Genomic DNA, 16,753 nt, shown 5'->3' on the forward strand with positions numbered 1-16,753 from the left:
TAATGTCCCCGAACATGATTTTGCCTCCTGGTGCACCTTTGACTGGGTGAAACACAGCATGTTCTAGTGTTAGCGGAGCAGAATGAACCCGTTGTACATCAGATGATAGCTCAAACCATCCTTGTTGCCATCTTTTATACTTCAAAATGGAATGTCTTTTTAAAAGGAGCATCTCAGGGCCGGGATTTAGCTCAGTGGTTTCGCCGCCTGCTTCGCCAGCGCAAGGACCAGAGTTCGATTTCCCGGTACCAAAAAAAAAAAAAAATTCAACAACTAAAAGGATCAACTCATTTTCTTTATGGGTCTGAAATTAGTTGTGGAAGGTGTGGAGATGGGGTGTAAGCTGTGGTAAACAAACTGCACCCTCGATATGCCAATCTCTGGGCTCCATCCCTAGCATGAGGGAAAAATGTTCACGGCAAAACCAAAGGCCACTATAAATACTGCATAACATTTTCAGGCCAGGCGTACAAGCTGTTTTTGAAACAGAAATGAATGTTGTTTTAAAATTTGGGTCCTACCCCTGTAAGACATCTCATGCATATGCAAATATCCTAAGATGAGGTGGGGCACACCAAATCTGAAAAACATTTTTGGTCCCAAGCGTTTCAGACAAGAGAATTCAACCTGTACTTAACACTCACACAGAACTATTTTAATCCAATGGGGAGTTTTCCAAATGCAAGAAAAAGTTCCCTGATTGTTTTTTTAAAAACTCTTGTGGCCGGGCATGGTGGCACACGCCTGTAATCCCAGCACTTGGAAGGCCGAGGGCCCAGCCGGAGCTACACAGTGAGACCCGTCTCAAAAAAAGCAAAACCCACAAAACTGATGAAAACATGAAAATTTAAACTGTCTTTTTAAAGCAGCAGTCCTTGAAGTAACCCAACTTTAAAAGAAGTACCAAGTTTCTGTCGACGACACATTTTTTTTTTTGGTACCGGGGATGAACTCAGAACCTTGCGCTTTCCAAGCAGGCGGCTGAACCACTGAGCTAAATCCCCGGCCCCCAACGTCACATTTCTTTAGAACATGCCAACAAGAACTTCTACGAAACGGGAGGAGGAGGAGCGCCGAGTAGAAAATTTTCCCTTCTATAATTCCCCTTAGTAACATATGGTTTGCTTTATTTCAGTAGGGAAGTCTGGGCAGCAGATCTACAAGATGACAGCGGAATCCCTCTCCACATAAACATTTCCCTTAAAAAATTCCCTCCAGGGCTGGGGGCGCAGGTCAGTGGGAGAGCAACGCTCCAGACCCTAAGGGGAGTCCTCAGCACAGCAAAAATCAAAAACAAAATCACCCCCTTCAGATTTTAGAAATATTTTAATAAAAGAGGAAAAACCAAAATTTAATTTATAAAGTTTTATTTTTGTATATGTGCTAAACCTTAGGAACGGTGGACAATCTTTATGTCAGTCTGCTGGCTTGTAAAAAGCTAAGTGTGTGATTTGGGTGGTGAAATTTCCTTTTGGGATTTCAAAATAAAAATTTCCATTTGTGACTTTAAAATGTGGCACACACCCCCCTTTTTACACCTATAAATTTGGAGGAAAAGTGCTACATTTCTGCAAGCACAAAATAATTGTTATGAATACAATCGGCAGCAAGTTCTTAATACATTTAGCACTTCTGCAGTGGTTTACCATACCCGAAACCGTATTTTCAAATACTAAACACATAAGCGTAGGACCAAATTCTGGTCGAGCCCTACTATGAAACCAGTACTGAAAAGTCATTCATTCTTTTTTTTTTTTTTTGGTAACACAAAAGCTGGGGCAAGGGGGGTGTTGACTTACTTTCTTTCTCGGCAGTATGTCTATAGTACTTTCAAACTAAAGTGCAAAACGGAGCACTTCTAATGGAAAGGCAATTTTAAAAATCTGGTTATAATCCTAAATAAGGCAGGAAATATCCAAATCAACCACAAAATTCTGCAAAGGAAAATAGTTCACGGGAGAACATAAGCTGGAAAAATACTTATAAAAACCTGAAAGAACTATTCTGAAGTTGTCATCTGAATATTGTTGCTTTCATCTGCAAAACTCAAATGAAAATAAAAAAAGCTGTTTTTTAACCACTAGGATTAAAGACTTTGCCATTCACTAGTAAAAGTTAAACATGAGGGCTGGGGATTTAGCTCAGTGGTTTCGCCGCCTGCTATGCAGGCGCAAAGACCCAAGTTCGATCCCCAGTACCAAAAAAAAAAAAAAGTTAATCATGAAAAAAATAGAAAACATTTTAATAATTCTAAATTTGTGTAGTTGCTAAAAGACATAAAAAGCTGGGAAATCATCACTGAAAGAAAAATCAACAAAAGGAAAAAAATCCAAATATGTTTATGTTCTTATCTTGGCTTCTATGATGTCAAACGTGAAATTTTGGTTGGTGGAGGGCTTAGAAACAGCAGCAATAGGGTTTTTTACCGAGTTGTACACTGAAATACTTAGCTCCAACTGGGCAATGCCCAGGCTCACACAATTTTACAACTAAAATATCTTCCGTCTACATTAACAAATTCCACTGTCTTCTATAGAATAATCATGCCGTTTAGAACTCCGGAATATTTCTTTCAGAGTAAGAATAGTGAGATTCTGCAACAAACATTTAAAGTAGGAAATATATGGCTCAAAAAAAACAGTCGAAGGAGAATTAAATAATATTTAGGCACTTTGAAGACTTGAAATTAAAAATGTGCCATTTATGTTCAGAAAGACCTCAAAATCACCATGTTGCTTTTACAATAACATGCATCTTAAAATTTCAGTTATACATTAATGCTTAAGAGTTATATATAGAAAAAAATTTGCACAAACAAAAATAACTGTTCACTGTCCCTCATTCCTGGTTATAAGACTATTCTTTCTCAAGTGGAGGGAAAAGTGATTCACAAGCCTTCATCCGGCATTAGGGCGCTTATGAATTCAAAGCAAACAAAGTTGGCATCTCTCCAAACAAAAATTCACAGCCTTTTAAAATGTCAAGTTTTTGGCCAGGGATTTAGCTCAGTGGTTTCACCGCCTGCTGTGCAAGCGCAAGGACCTGAGTTCGATCCCCAGTACCAAAAAAATAAAAAACCAAACTAAAATGTCAAGTGTTTTCTTATTTAGGAAGTCATTGGCTTTTTAAATTAAGTACATTATATACTTTTGTTAAAGAGCAGAAAACAAAACAAAAAACACATCTCAGATAAGTGAGATGGTATAATTAGCAAAACTTGCACAAACATTAACCTAACTTCACTAGCTGAGGAAGCTTGTAACTGAGGAACTTTTAAAACTGCCAATTGGAATTGCAAACTGTAAAACCTTTGCTCAAACAAGATTCAGGCTGGGGATGTAGCTCAGTGGTGTAATGCTTGCCTAGCATGCCCGAGGCCCTGATTTCCATCCCTAGCTTTGCAAAGAAACGAAACAATAATTCAGATGTAACACAAAGTAAAAACAATCTTAACTGGGCTCAAAGTTTCCTAATGTTACAGCAAACCTAGAAACCTAGATTGACTATCGAGTACTGCAAGTAAGATACCCAAAGCCTTAGCTTAAATATCTGCCCTTTTAATCACAAAATAACGCAATGCTTGATTTTGTTTCTGCTTTCAGTTCCAACTGTAGCCTTTTGACAAAACATTTTCCCATTAACTGAATTGTTAAAAAATACAACCAAGCTTGTGCTCATTAAATATACATGTATATAAAAAACATACAAAAAGTACAAGATTGTTAGGAAACTTTTACAGTGTCAACGTCCTGTTTTCTCTAAGTCTTTAGTAAAGGGCCAAAGGTCAAGTCTTTCTGTGCACCAACACTCAGTGTGCCCGGAACCCTGAATGCAGTGTCATGCCTATGCATGCTATGCACAGAATCTTAATATGCAGTCCTTAAAAAAAAAACAAAGGACAAAAAAGTAACCAAAAAACAAAAAACACACCACAGGACAAAAAGTTCTTAAATCAAATTCTATTTGTGAATTCAGCAAAATAATTTCTATAAAATAAAACAGCAAAATATTTAAATAGAATAGGGTGGGCTGTATCTGTTTGCAGGGGGTATTTGGTTTTTAGACAGGTTCCAAAAAATTACACACATTCAAGCCACCAATTCTTTTAAATACAGTATTCACTGATGAGTTCCTTGTCTTTAATCATGTTTATTATGAAATTGTGATACCTCAATTAACTAACCAGTAGTTTCTTTTTTAATTAGACCCTGCTTTGAATGTTAAAATTTTTGGAATAATGAAAGGAGCTAGGACAATTCTTGCTTTCAAGTAAAATTGTGACTGAGCAGAAAATCAGCCAGACATCTCGGTGCAGAGGTACTCCAAGTACTGTGGGATTCTGACGACTTCCATGTCACTGGGATCCAGCAGAAGGAAAGTTGTAGAAGATTCACCTAATAAGCTCTAAGAAACAAAACAAGCACACCAAATACAGTCTTCTATTATGCTCCAGCATCCTAGCGTAGCAAACTGTTTGCATATTTGTTTTAAATTCCCATTACTGATATTTAAGTGTTCTTCATCCCACCCAGAGACTCAACTGAACAGAAGGGAGGAGTCTATGTGCAACTGAAAACGGCCTGTTTGTCATATCTCTCTCTTATCTTGTATTTTATATTCTAGGTGTAAGGAGGAAAAGCTGAGCAATACAGCCCACACTCCAAGACAGCTGCAGTCATTATGGTAATTTTGTCCTCATTGGCTACACTAACTTGGTGTGAAGCCATGCTAAATGTTACAGCATAACTATAGCTTCAAAGTGATTAACCTAATATCAGAATAAAAAGGCAATGAAAAAGATCTAGAAACAATGTTACATCACCAATTTTCCACATCAACCAAATAATTTAAAGGTTACCAGCCTTACATTGGTCATAGTAAAATTGATTCCAGTGGCAAAGAATTAACAAGAAACTATTGGTGTGGCTGACATGAATGGGCTGTTTTGTTGCTGTTGGTTTTTGTTTTTGTAAAGGAGTTGATCCAATTGCCACGAGGCAGGCAAACACTTGTAGTTTTTGTAGATCTGTGAGTCTCATCAAGAAAAAAGTTTCTTGCTTAAGAATTAACAGTCAACATTAATATACTATATACACCTTTGCCATTTACACATTAGCATCAGGCCATTTATTACAAAACACTATACACTTTCCACTGCAGGCGGGTTATATATTGACAGCAAATTTCTGCAGATAAGACAGTGAATAAACTCTCCAACTCCATGTTGATTAGGAATATTTTTTCTAGTTTTAAATATTAGCCAGACACAGAAAAAGGTTGGACTGTAAGGCCTGGGTGCACAGTCTCGATGGAACCAGTTTATTATGTGCATTTCACTGATCCTTGGTTTGAGGTGGGGATACTTCTTCACTGCTTTCGTAGTTTTCCTGTGCTCGCTGGCCAGTTCTCTGAGGGTTGTTCATGTGATGTGCTGCTGGGCCTGTATATGGCTGTCCATGCACATGGTTATTCTGGAAGGGGAGAAGAGATATTCACATTACAACTTTTCCCACAGTCAACAGTCTTTAAAATTGACTGAAGTTTGTGGAACACTAAATATGTCTTTCATTCCTGGGACTTATAATTGTGGAAAACTAAACATTTCTTTCATTCTGGGGACTTAACACACACAGTGAAAAAATAACCTGATTTAAAAGAGAAAAAGCTACTGGTAAATATAAACCCTAAGGCTCCAAGTAAGAGCAGTGATTATGTAGGTGTCTTATTTGGCCAAAGTGATTTTTAGTGCCAAAAATTTAGATGCAAAGGTGATAACCAAAAGTCTGTTATTGCTCTTGGTTAAGTCTTCACAAACAATGATTTGCAGCCAAGTCTGGGGCACATGCCTGTAATCCCAGCTTCCTAGAAGGCTGAGGGAGGACTGATAGGTTTGAGGCCAGCCTGGATAATTTAGCAAATAACAAGGCATGATCAATGTAAGACCTTCCTTGGGGTTAAGCAAAGCAGCTTCTGTGGATTTGGTTTCTTTTTTTTGGTACTGGAGATCGAACTCGGGTCCTTGAGCTTGCGCAGCAGGCGGCAAAACCACTGAGCTGAATCCTCGGCCCCAGGTTTCTTAACCTTTAAATGCCTGGACTCTACAGGGCTCTCATCTCAATTATAAAAATGAGTATGTTAGGGCCGGGGATTTAGCTCAGTGGTTTTGCCGCCTGCTGCGCAAGTGCAAGGACCCGAGTTTGATCCCCGGTACCAAAAAAAAAAAAATGAGTATGTTGAATATGAACTATTTAGTATATTTCTATTTATACTCAGAAACCTAAGAAAGAATGCCTTAATGTTTCTCAGACCGTAGGAGTTGTCTGATGCTGACCTATGGAGCCAGAGCCAGTCCCTTTGGGGTGGGGTCTGGCATCCTGTGCTGTGACAGTCAATCACCTGTGGAAATCTGCCAAATTCTCTTTCTTTATTTTGGTACCAGGGATCAAACTCAGGACTTTGGGCTAACCAGGCAGGTGTCACACCACGGGGCTACATCCCTGGCCCCAAATTTTTTATTTTTTTCCAATAATTTTTACTGTCACTGAAATCTGAGGCTAAGTAATCATGAACCTCTTACATTGGTGTACCAATTGCTTACTTCACTGCTAGTCTTCAGAATCCAACTGCAGACTTAGCCTAATAGGAAATGACACCATAATGCTTTACAATAAACAGTGATGATCATTTTATATTGACAGAATGATTCCAGTTCTAGTAACTAACTCTAGAGGGACACCTAACTCGACAAGGAAACACCACAGGGCCCACTTCCAACTTGCACCCCGACCCCACTCCAACCATTTCTCTTCCGACCGGGCCCCAAAGCTAGCCCAGACAGTCCTATTACTTCATAGTCACCACAAAAACCGCAGTCATCCTTTACAATGAAGAGTGAGATTGGTTCTAGGGAGAAAAATACATCTGACTGTTTACCTGTTGATACTGAGATCCAGGTGAATGGGGGTACAATGGAGCATCTTCAGGTGGAGGTGACTCATGCTCATCTGGGGCATCTTGGTCGTCTGGCTCCTAATTTTAAACATTTAAAGAGAAAGAATTAAGTAGACAAATTCAAGCTCATGTTAAAACTTTTTTATTTAAGGCAAATTTTAAAAAGTCTACAAAACTGATCCATTAGTGACTTCTCTTTTATTGCAGGTGAACAAATTAAAGCAAATGAAAAAACCCTGATCTGGATTCTCAATACTTACCTTTCAGACAATTTCCCAGAACCTCCCCCAACAAGAAAAAAAAAAAGGATCCCTCACAACTTCACATACAGTAAACATTAAGTCAACTTATTTTTTTAAAACTCTATCATTAATACATAAACACTGGCCTATAAAATAAAGAATTACTTTGCTTTCTTCCATTTCTATCGGGTGCACACTGGTGGCTTTTTTTACCTCCTCTGGACAGAGTTCACAAGCTTTTGCAAGTGTCATCCTAGCACTATGTGATCTCTCCAAAAAATAGCCATTTGAGGTTTCATTGCTTTGGACTGGAGGAGACCAGTTGTTGTAAGTGTACTGAGGATTGCCAGTGTATGGTCTTCTTTCAAGTTCATCTCCAAGCCATTCCACTGCCCAGGTCCACTTCCTTTTAAGATCTCCGTTGCCCTTCGAAAGAAAATAAAGCCGTGAGAGGATGTGGAATACTTCCAAAGGTAGTTTAAAATGACAACCCCAAATTCTCAACATCTTCTTTGAAAACATTATCTTTAATTCTGATTCAGATTTCTATGCAACTGTAAGAAAGAAAAACCCACCTGTAGGATTTGGTAAGCAACAGGACAATTGCTAAAGAGTGCTACCATACATTTTATACACTGGTATGCTCTTTTTTGATAGTGATTCTTAGAGCGCTGGATTGTGTCAAATAGTCCATCTCGGTCATCTGGAATTCCTTTAAGAGCATTATGAATTCTGAAAGAGAACCAGATAACAGACAACTTTTAAAGTTGAATAGCAGCTAATACTTAGTGTATTACATGTCACTCAAAAAATGTTAGATCTCATCATTTAATCTCACATGGAAAAGCAGATGCTAAACCCTTGAACAGATGAGAAAATGGATACAGAATTCAACAGCCTGTGCAAGGTCACATAGCTGCCTAGCAGTCAGACGCTAGAGGCAGTGATCTTATATACATATTACGAAAAAACAAAAACAAAAATATATTACCAGTCCAAAATGATTTTGATATGTATATTACTGATATACATTACCCAAAACAAATTCAACACTCGAGGTAATAGAAACTTTTTTCTTTTCTGGTACTGAGGATTGAACTTGGGTCCTTGCGCTTGCACAGCAGGTGGCGAAACCACTGAGCTGAATCCCTGGCCCCACTTTTTTCTTTTTTAAAAACAGGGTCACGCTATGTAGTTCAGGCTGGCCTTGAATTCTTGGGGATCCTCCTGCCTCAGCCTTTGGCCTGCTTGGATTACAGGCGTGCGCCACCACGCCCAACTACAAACTTTTAAAACTACATTTTTTGAAAGTAAGTTAGAATCCAGTAACTATGAACAGTAGCATAATTTGGCAGTACAAAATTAATTTGAAGTCTAATCAGACTACATAGACAACAAAGCAATTTCCATCAGCAATAGTACAATTTCGCTAACATACCAATATAGGATTTCACTTCTGCTTCTGCCAAACCAAAATAGAATACACTGCCAACTATTTCTGTTCATTTTTGAAATAACCAATTTAAAAAATGATTGTAGAGGCTAAAGTATGTCTTGTTTCAATTAAAAAGTATTACTTCCCTGTTGGGAGAAGGGATGAGAGGAGAGGGGAAATAAAAATTACCTTCCAGTTAATGAGATGTATATCCATAAAATCTAGGCATATATTGGGGGCCGGGGATTTAGCTCAGTGGTTCCAGCGCCTGCCTCACAAGCGCAAGGATCTGAGTTCGATCCCCGGTACCAAAAAAAAAAAAAAATCCAGGCATATAAAGTAAAATACTGATATACCCTATAATATGAACAAATCTTGAAAACATGCTGAGTGAAAGCAGCCAGAAACAGAAGGCCATATATTGTATGATCTTTTTTTCTTTTTTTACAGTTCTTCTGAGAGAGGGTCTCACTATATAGTCTAGGCTGGCACTGAACTCACTGCAATCCTCCTAACTCAGCCTCCTGATTGTTGGCATTACAGGCATGCCCAGATTGATTTCATTTTTAATGAAATGGTCAGAATAGGGAGATCCAGAGAGGGAAAGCAGGCTAGGGGGTGCCAGGGGCTGGAATGGACAGGTGGTGACTGCAACTGGGTAGGGAGTTTCCTTCTGGGGTCGTAAAATGTTCTGGAGTGAGACATAATGGTAATGTGGTCCCATAACACTGCGAATGTACTAACAGCCACTGGGTTGCATACTTCAAAGTAGTTGAAATGGTTAATTTTACCTCAGTAAAATAAAAAAACACCTGGAGAGTCAATTTTAAACTCATGCAGTTATAAAATTTGTTTTGTTGCTTAGATTCCACCTCACCCCAGAAAGAATGGCTATTATCAAGAAATCAGCCAATAACAAATGCTGGCCGGGCTGTGGGGAAAAAGGAACACTTCTCCACTGTTGGTGGGAGTGTAGACTGGTGCAACCTCTGTGGAAATCAGTGTGGAGATTCCTCAAAAAACTAAAACTAGAGGTTCCATTTGACCCAGATGTTCCCCTTAGTATCTTCCTGAAAGAATTAAAAGCATTATATCACAGTGACATATACACACCCATGTTTATAGCAGTGCAGTTTCTAATAGTTAAATCTTGGAAACAGCCCAAATGCCCATCAACCAACAAATGGATAAAGAAGATGTGGGGTTTTTTTGTGTTTTTTTTTTGTAACGGGGATCGAACCCAGGTCCCTCAGCTTGCGAGGCAGGTGGTCAACCACTGAGCTAATTAAATCCCCGGCCCAGATGTGTTTTTTTTAATATAATGGATAATACACTTTGCCATAAAGAAGGATGAGCTTCAGACACTTATAGCTAAATGGACCTTGAGACCATACTCTTAAGTGAAATAAGGAACAAAATGTGTAATAGGTATTGGGAAATGGGAAGAAAATGTTCAAATGGGAAGGGGAACAAGGGAGGAGGGGAGGGAGAAGGGAAGGGACAAGAAAAAAAAAGTGAAAATAGAAGGAAAAAGTGGAAACAAAGCTTTTGTATATAGGGAGAGGAGGGGGCTTGAGGGGAGAGGGAAAAGGGGGCAGCAGGAGGTACCATGTACAGGCTCAAATTCCCTATGATGAGTGTTATCATGTATGTCTTAAATGTTGTGCTAAAAAAAAAAATTAAAAATAAAATTTGTTAGGGGTTGGGGATTTGCTCAGTGGTGCCGCACCTGCCTTCGTAAGTGCAAGGTCCTGAGTTCAATGGGCGGGGGATGTTTTGTTTGGAAACCTTCAGCAATTTTGTAACATTTCATCATTTCAGACAAACTAATGATGTATAGGCTTCTTGTTGATCTGTTTTTTGCCTTCAGTTTCATGGTGTTTGAGTACTGAGGATTGGATCCTGGTCTCATGAATGCTATGGAAGTGCTCTATCATTGAGCTACATCCTCAGCTTTCTGTACTTTTGGGCAGTATCAGGGATCGAACTCAGGACCTTGTGCTTGCAAGGCAGGTGCAGTGCCACTGAGCTAAATCCCGGAAGATAGGGCCTTGCTAAGTTTCCCAGGCTAGTTTGGAACTTGTAATCCTCGGGCTTCAGCCTTCTAGAGTACTTGGGATCACAGGTGTGGGCCACCATGCCCAGCTTAATCATTAATTCTGTTGCATCATGTTTTCTTCCCATCAGTGTTAAGTGTTTCCAATGGCACCTTTAATCAATATAATCCCTCCCTACCTTGTTTCCTGATGCCAAGCAAAACTGGGAACGTGACAGACACTCCATAAATATGTGGACCCTATTTACTCAATAAACTCAAAGCTCACTATGAGAAAATTATTTTTAAGTTGGGGCCATTCCTAATAAAAATGAGTCACTAGGGCTGGGGATTTAGCTCAGTGGTTCTGTTGCCTGCCTAGCAAGCACAAGGATCCGAGATTGATCCCCGCTACCAAAAACAAAACAAAACAAAACAAAAAACCCTAAGAAGTTCATGGTGGACTAAAATAAGCACATTTAAAAATGATTCACTAGGGGGCTGGGGATTTAGCTCAGTGGTTTCGCCGCCTTCTACGCATGTGCAAGGACCCGAGTTCGATCCCCTGTACCAAAAACAAAACAAAACAAAACAAAATAAACGATTCACTAGGGCCGGGGATTTAGCTCAGTGGTTCCGGCACCTGCCTTGCAAGCGCCAAGGACCCGGGTACGATTCCCAGTACCAAAAAAAAAAAAAAAGATTCACTAATCTGACTACATAAAAGTTGATCTCTCCCATTTAATCCAGCATTTAATATGCCTTTACCATTATCATTTATTCTAATGAAATGAGAGCAAAGCTGGGACTTAACAGTTTAAAGCTACAAATGCTTGCTTTATTTTAAAACAGAAAATAGTCTCAGAAGAAAAGTTTCAAATTGTTTGATATTAAGAAATGGCACACTGCCTGCTTCGCAAGCACAAGGTCCCAAGTTCGATCCCTGGTACAAAAAAAAGAAATTTGAAATAAAGAAATGGCTTGATCTCACCTTTGATCATTCCAAGAAAGGTACCAAACAGTGTCTGAAGTAAACGGCTACAGTTTGGATGCTGGCCATTAGTGGACACACGCAGAGCAGAAAGCATTCAAGGGGACCAACCTGCACTTTCCTAGCTGAAGTACAACAAAGTGACACTCTGCCTTGTTTTAGCTTCAACTGTAAACAAAGCACCTCTCCCCCTACCTTGCAGACAAGGTCTTACTACTTATGCCACATTGGCCTTGAACTCAAGATCTCACGGTCTCCACCTCCTGAGTGCTGGGATTACAAGTGTGCCCACTACTCAGGCATTAGTTATAAGAGCTGTTGGCCATAAACTCCATGTTAGTGAACCAAGAATATATATTAAACAGATGTACACAACAAGGTTATACACTAATTGGTTGATAAAAATGTAGAGGCCATGGGCCAGGGATTTAGCTCAGTGGTTCCCGCGCCTGCCTTGCAAGCACAAGGTCCTGAGTTCGATCCCTGGTACCAAAAGAAGAAACTAAAGAAAAATGTAGAGGCCAAGTGTGGTGGCACATACCTGTAGGATCAGCAGTCTGGGAGGCTGAGGCAAGAGGATTAAGAGTTTAATTGAGCCTGGGCAATTTAGTGAGCCTTTGTCTCAAAATTTAAAAAAAGGCTAGGGCTGGGGATGTAGCCCAATGCAAACTCTGGGACCCTGGGTTCAATTCTCCGTACAGCAAACAACCCCCCGCCCCCAAACCCAAACAACCACTACCAAAACCTCCGGGGACGAGGGTAGCAAAGAGGCTCCCAGTACTCTTAAGTCCTCATCTCCCTCTAGGGACAACTGTTTAGCATTCACTCCCTCCAGGATTGTGATGACTATTTACAAGCACTATTAGGTAACCAAATGTTATTTTATGCGACTAATTCTAAAGCTAATGTAATTTAATCCTAAAAAAATCCAAGAGCATATGAATGACATTCAAATATTTACCAAAAACCCATGCTAGCGTTTTTATAAAAATGCAACTTAAGTTAGTAATACTAAGTATGAAATTTAGACTAAGAAAAAACCAGAAAATGATATATAATTCTGGGGGAAGAGGGAACTTGTTATTGACCTTTGTCCTGAGTTTTCAAACCACTTTTATTTTGGTTTTTTTAGACAGGGTCTCACTTTGTAGTTCAGGTTGGCCCTGAACTCACTATGTAGTTCCTGCCTCTGCCTCCCAAGTACTGGGATTAGAGGCATGCACCACCATGCCTGGCATCAAACCACTTTTTAAAAATGTGCACACTACTAATACAGAACAGTGATATTCATTTTGGGGAACTGGTATATACATTCAAGTATTTTGATAATTTTCAAACACCTCCCCCACCCCATTTTTGGAGAGAGGGTCTCACTATGTAGACCAGGCTGGCCTTGAACTCACAGTGAGCTCCCTAAGTGTTGAAATTACAGGGGTGTGCCACCATGCCAGGACTGAGAGTTTGTTTGTTTGTGAGACAGGGTCTCAGCTATGTAGCCCAGGCTGGCCTCGAACTCACAGTGATCCTGCTGCCTCAGCTTCCCAAGTGCTGGGATGATAGGCATGAGTCACCATGCCTAGCTGGAGACTGAATTTTTTAAAGATGAAATAATCAGTAGAACTCCAAGAGGTTAAAATAAAAAAGTATATGGTGACTGTCACAGTCTAAGTTAGTCCAGTAATAAAATGAGTATTTACCTGTGAGTCTGCCAGGAATCCTCAATCAGTAAGATTTGCAAAAGTAGATCCAGATAGGGTCGGAGTTCATAGGTATAGGAATAAGCAACCTACAAACAGGTAAGACATAGTGAGTAACTTAACTATAAGAATAACAAATCAAATCAGAGGCCAATGAATGTTTATTTTCCTTTAACCTGCCAGAGAAGTTCACTGAGGACAGTAGATGAGAACTGAGGATTCTCCCAGCAGCAGAAGCGAAGTAATTTGACAGTTTCCTCCGAGTTACTGCAGTCTTCGATAATTTTCTTCACATAACTTGTTCTCACAAATAAAATGTCTGCCACATTCTGCTGAATTGGCATTATAGGCTGTGATAAGTTAGGATCGCCAAAAGGATTGGGAAGAGGAGGATTACCTAGAACACAGATTTGGCATCAATGAACAGTTAACAAGCTTCTCCACAATAACACAGAGTTCACCATAGTATTAAAATAGCTTGTGGATTTTTTATTTTAGAAAAATAACAGTAAATCAACTTTCCTAAATACAATAAAGAAAGTAATAAGCATTAAAATGATCAGGTACGCCAAAATGATAAAAATGCAAAAAGGCAGGTCTGTGATCCCAGTACTCTGGGAGGCTGAGGTAGGGGGATCACAAGTCTGAGCCCAGGATGGGCAACTCAAGGAGACCCTCAGAATTTAAAAACAAAACAAAAAACAAAACAAAACAAAACAAAACAACAACAAACCAACCAAAGAAACCCATCTCTGATTAAGGCACAGGACTCAAAATATTCTAAAACATTTTCAAGCATGGAGCTTCCTTCAAACTAGTATTTTATACTGAAACATCTTTAGAATTACATTTAATCAAGTATTTTACATATCTGGCAGTATTTAAGAACTATTATCAAGAATTGGGCTATTTTACCATTGATTGAAGACTGCATTCTTGATGAGACATTGCAACAGCGGATTAGCTGTGATACTACCGAGTATAATTTGCCTAACTCGGCATACTGATACTTGATCGGAGGGCCTGGGCCTTCATCTAAAGACACAAGCATAAAGGTAGCAGGTACACTCAGTTTCAGCAGCTGTGTCTTCTCCGCCACACCTACAATGAAGAAGAGAAGCAGAGTGGGGGAAAAAAAATAAAAGGAAAAACATTAGGATGGCAAGGGCTTCATGAATAAAAAGTATTAAAAATATTTGCTTACAGGACCGGGGATTTAGCTCAGTGGTTTCGCTGCCTGCTGCACAAGCGCAAGGACCCGAGTTCGATCCCCGGTACCAAAAAAAAAAAAAAAATTTGCCTATCATCTTTATGATCAGAAGCGTTATCACTTTTACCTAACATTCAGAGAATTAATCAAAATATAAAAGTCGCTGATTATTAAAATTGCTAGACAGTGATCACGACTATGATCTTTTAGTCATATTGGCCACAGGGATGACCAAATCTCCTGTGTCCTGGAAAGTCTGAAAGGACTGGCTCACATGCAGCCTTGACTGTAAGCACAATGAAATCAACAATTCAATTAAGAAATAAGAACTTTTAATAATTACCTTTCTCCTCTGTCCTCCACAACCAAACTTTTTTTTTTGATACCGGGGATCGAACTTGGGTCCTTGTGCTTGCAAGGAAGGCAACATAACCACTGAGCTAAATCCCCGGCCCCAAACTTCTTAAAAAAAAGATGCTTACACTCTCTACTTTATCATGCCAATTTGGTTTCTAGCCACCTTCTTCAGGTAAAGCTAAGCAGGTTTTCAAACCATAACCATGTCCTCCTTGGATTTCTATCCCTTTTTTTTTTTTTTTTAGTACCAAGGATTGAACTCAGGATCTCACACTTGCCAGGCAGGCACTGTGCTGCTGGAGCTACATCCCCAGCCCTATCCCTTCTTCTTGATCTCATTTGTGAGTCTTTCTTCCTTATTTAAAAAAAATTTACTGATCCTCAAGTTCCTAGACCAGGCCACCTTCTCATATCATATGTTTCTCGGGCCAGGGATTTAGCTCAGTGGTTCCACCACCTGCCTCGCAAGCGCAAGGTCCCGAGTTCGATCCCTGGTACCAAAAAAACCCCGCAAAAACCAAAAACCAAAAAATATACGCTTCTCCTGCCTGATCAAGTCCATTTTCAAGTCCAGTTATTTTCATTCTGATGAATCCAGAGTTTTTCCAAACACCTCACCATTCTAGTCATTCTCTCCATTTGGGTGTCACACAGGCTCAAACCGACTTCATCATCCTTCTCCCCATTGCGCTTTTCTGTGTTTCTCCTCAGGAAATGGCATTCTGTTCAGCTGGTCAAGTTGGAATCCTGGGCATTACTCTTCTCTCCTTCTTGCCCCTTTCCCCGAATATCTCATCACTAAATCCCACAGAATTACAAAAAGCACCACAACCCACGTCTGTAATTCTAGCACTTGGGAGGCTGAGGCAGGAGAATCATGATATTCAAAGCCAGTCTGGGTTACATTGGGAGTTCAATCCCAGCCTGATCTCTCAAAAAACCAAATCAAAAAAACAAAAAAACAACAACAAAAAAAAGTTTGGTTGTGGAGGACAGAGGAGAAAGGTAATTATTAAAAGTTCTTATTTCTTAACAAAAAGCAACAGAATCTGTCCACTTTTATCTTCCTGCTAGTTCTCCAGGGCAAGCCTTCTGCCTATAGATCATTTTAACTATCTCCAATCTTACCTATTGCAATTCATTCCACACTATGGCCAGGGATCTTTCTAGAAAAGTATGTCTCTTCAGAACCTTGAAATGGCTCACCAGTGCCTCAGGTAAGTCTGGACTCCCTCACAAGGTTTGCCAGAAAATCATGAGCAGATTCCTCCCATTCTTAGCTCATTGCAACTCTAGTTGGACCCTGTAACTATTACTTCCTTCAATGAGCAAGTTAATTCCAAGTCTCTGCATCTATATTTACTTTGCATAGAAAACTCAAATAATCGATTCCCACAGCAACTTTCCCATTAAGTCTTCCATACTTCCCAATCTACCTGGTAAGGTATCCTAATAATGTACTTGCACAGCACTTTCCCTATTACAGCCATGAATATATTTAATGGCAGCAAACTCTTAAATTGCTTCCATATTTTTTTTTGATACCGGGGATCGAACTTGGGTCCTTGTGCTTGCAAGGAAGGCAACATAACCACTGAGCTAAATCCCTGGCCCCAAACTTCTTAAAAAAAAGATGCTTACACTCTCTACTTTATCATGCCAATTTGGTTTCTAGCCACCTTCCTCAGGTAAAGCTAAGCAGGTTTTCAAACCATAACCATGTCCTCCTTGGATTTCTATCCCTTTTTAGGCAATAGAGTGTTTTGACATGATAAACACAATTCTACAATCCCTTATCTGATATCTTGAGATTTAAAATCCTGAGATTCAAAAAG

The 16,753-nt window shown here is 39.6% G+C and overlaps 1 protein-coding gene across 5 annotated transcripts in view; it reads right to left on the reverse strand.

The window, feature by feature from the left end:
• Positions 1 to 3,944: 3,944 nt before the first annotated feature.
• Usp9x (ubiquitin specific peptidase 9 X-linked) overlaps positions 3,945 to 16,753 on the reverse strand; it is a 122,895-nt gene continuing 110,086 nt past the window's right edge. For 3 of the 5 annotated variants that reach the window (XM_087189846.1, XM_004850014.4, XM_013074049.3), the window contains exons 39-45: positions 14,267 to 14,452; positions 13,528 to 13,748; positions 13,352 to 13,440; positions 7,769 to 7,925; positions 7,359 to 7,619; positions 6,934 to 7,029; positions 3,945 to 5,471 (exon numbers count right to left, since the gene is read on the reverse strand). In XM_087189846.1, the coding sequence (XP_087045972.1) occupies positions 5,334 to 5,471; positions 6,934 to 7,029; positions 7,359 to 7,619; positions 7,769 to 7,925; positions 13,352 to 13,440; positions 13,528 to 13,748; positions 14,267 to 14,452 (1,148 nt within the window). In that variant the 3' untranslated portion in view covers positions 3,945 to 5,333. The remainder of the gene's footprint in view (positions 5,472 to 6,933; positions 7,030 to 7,358; positions 7,620 to 7,768; positions 7,926 to 13,351; positions 13,441 to 13,527; positions 13,749 to 14,266; positions 14,453 to 16,753) is intronic. The other 2 variants (XM_004850015.4, XM_013074050.3) reach the window with 1 other exon arrangement.

This window comes from Heterocephalus glaber, unplaced genomic scaffold, assembly GCF_053883595.1.
Source record: "Heterocephalus glaber isolate CG9 unplaced genomic scaffold, H.glaber_assembly_v1.0 deba00001547, whole genome shotgun sequence".
NCBI lineage: Eukaryota > Metazoa > Chordata > Mammalia > Rodentia > Bathyergidae > Heterocephalus > Heterocephalus glaber.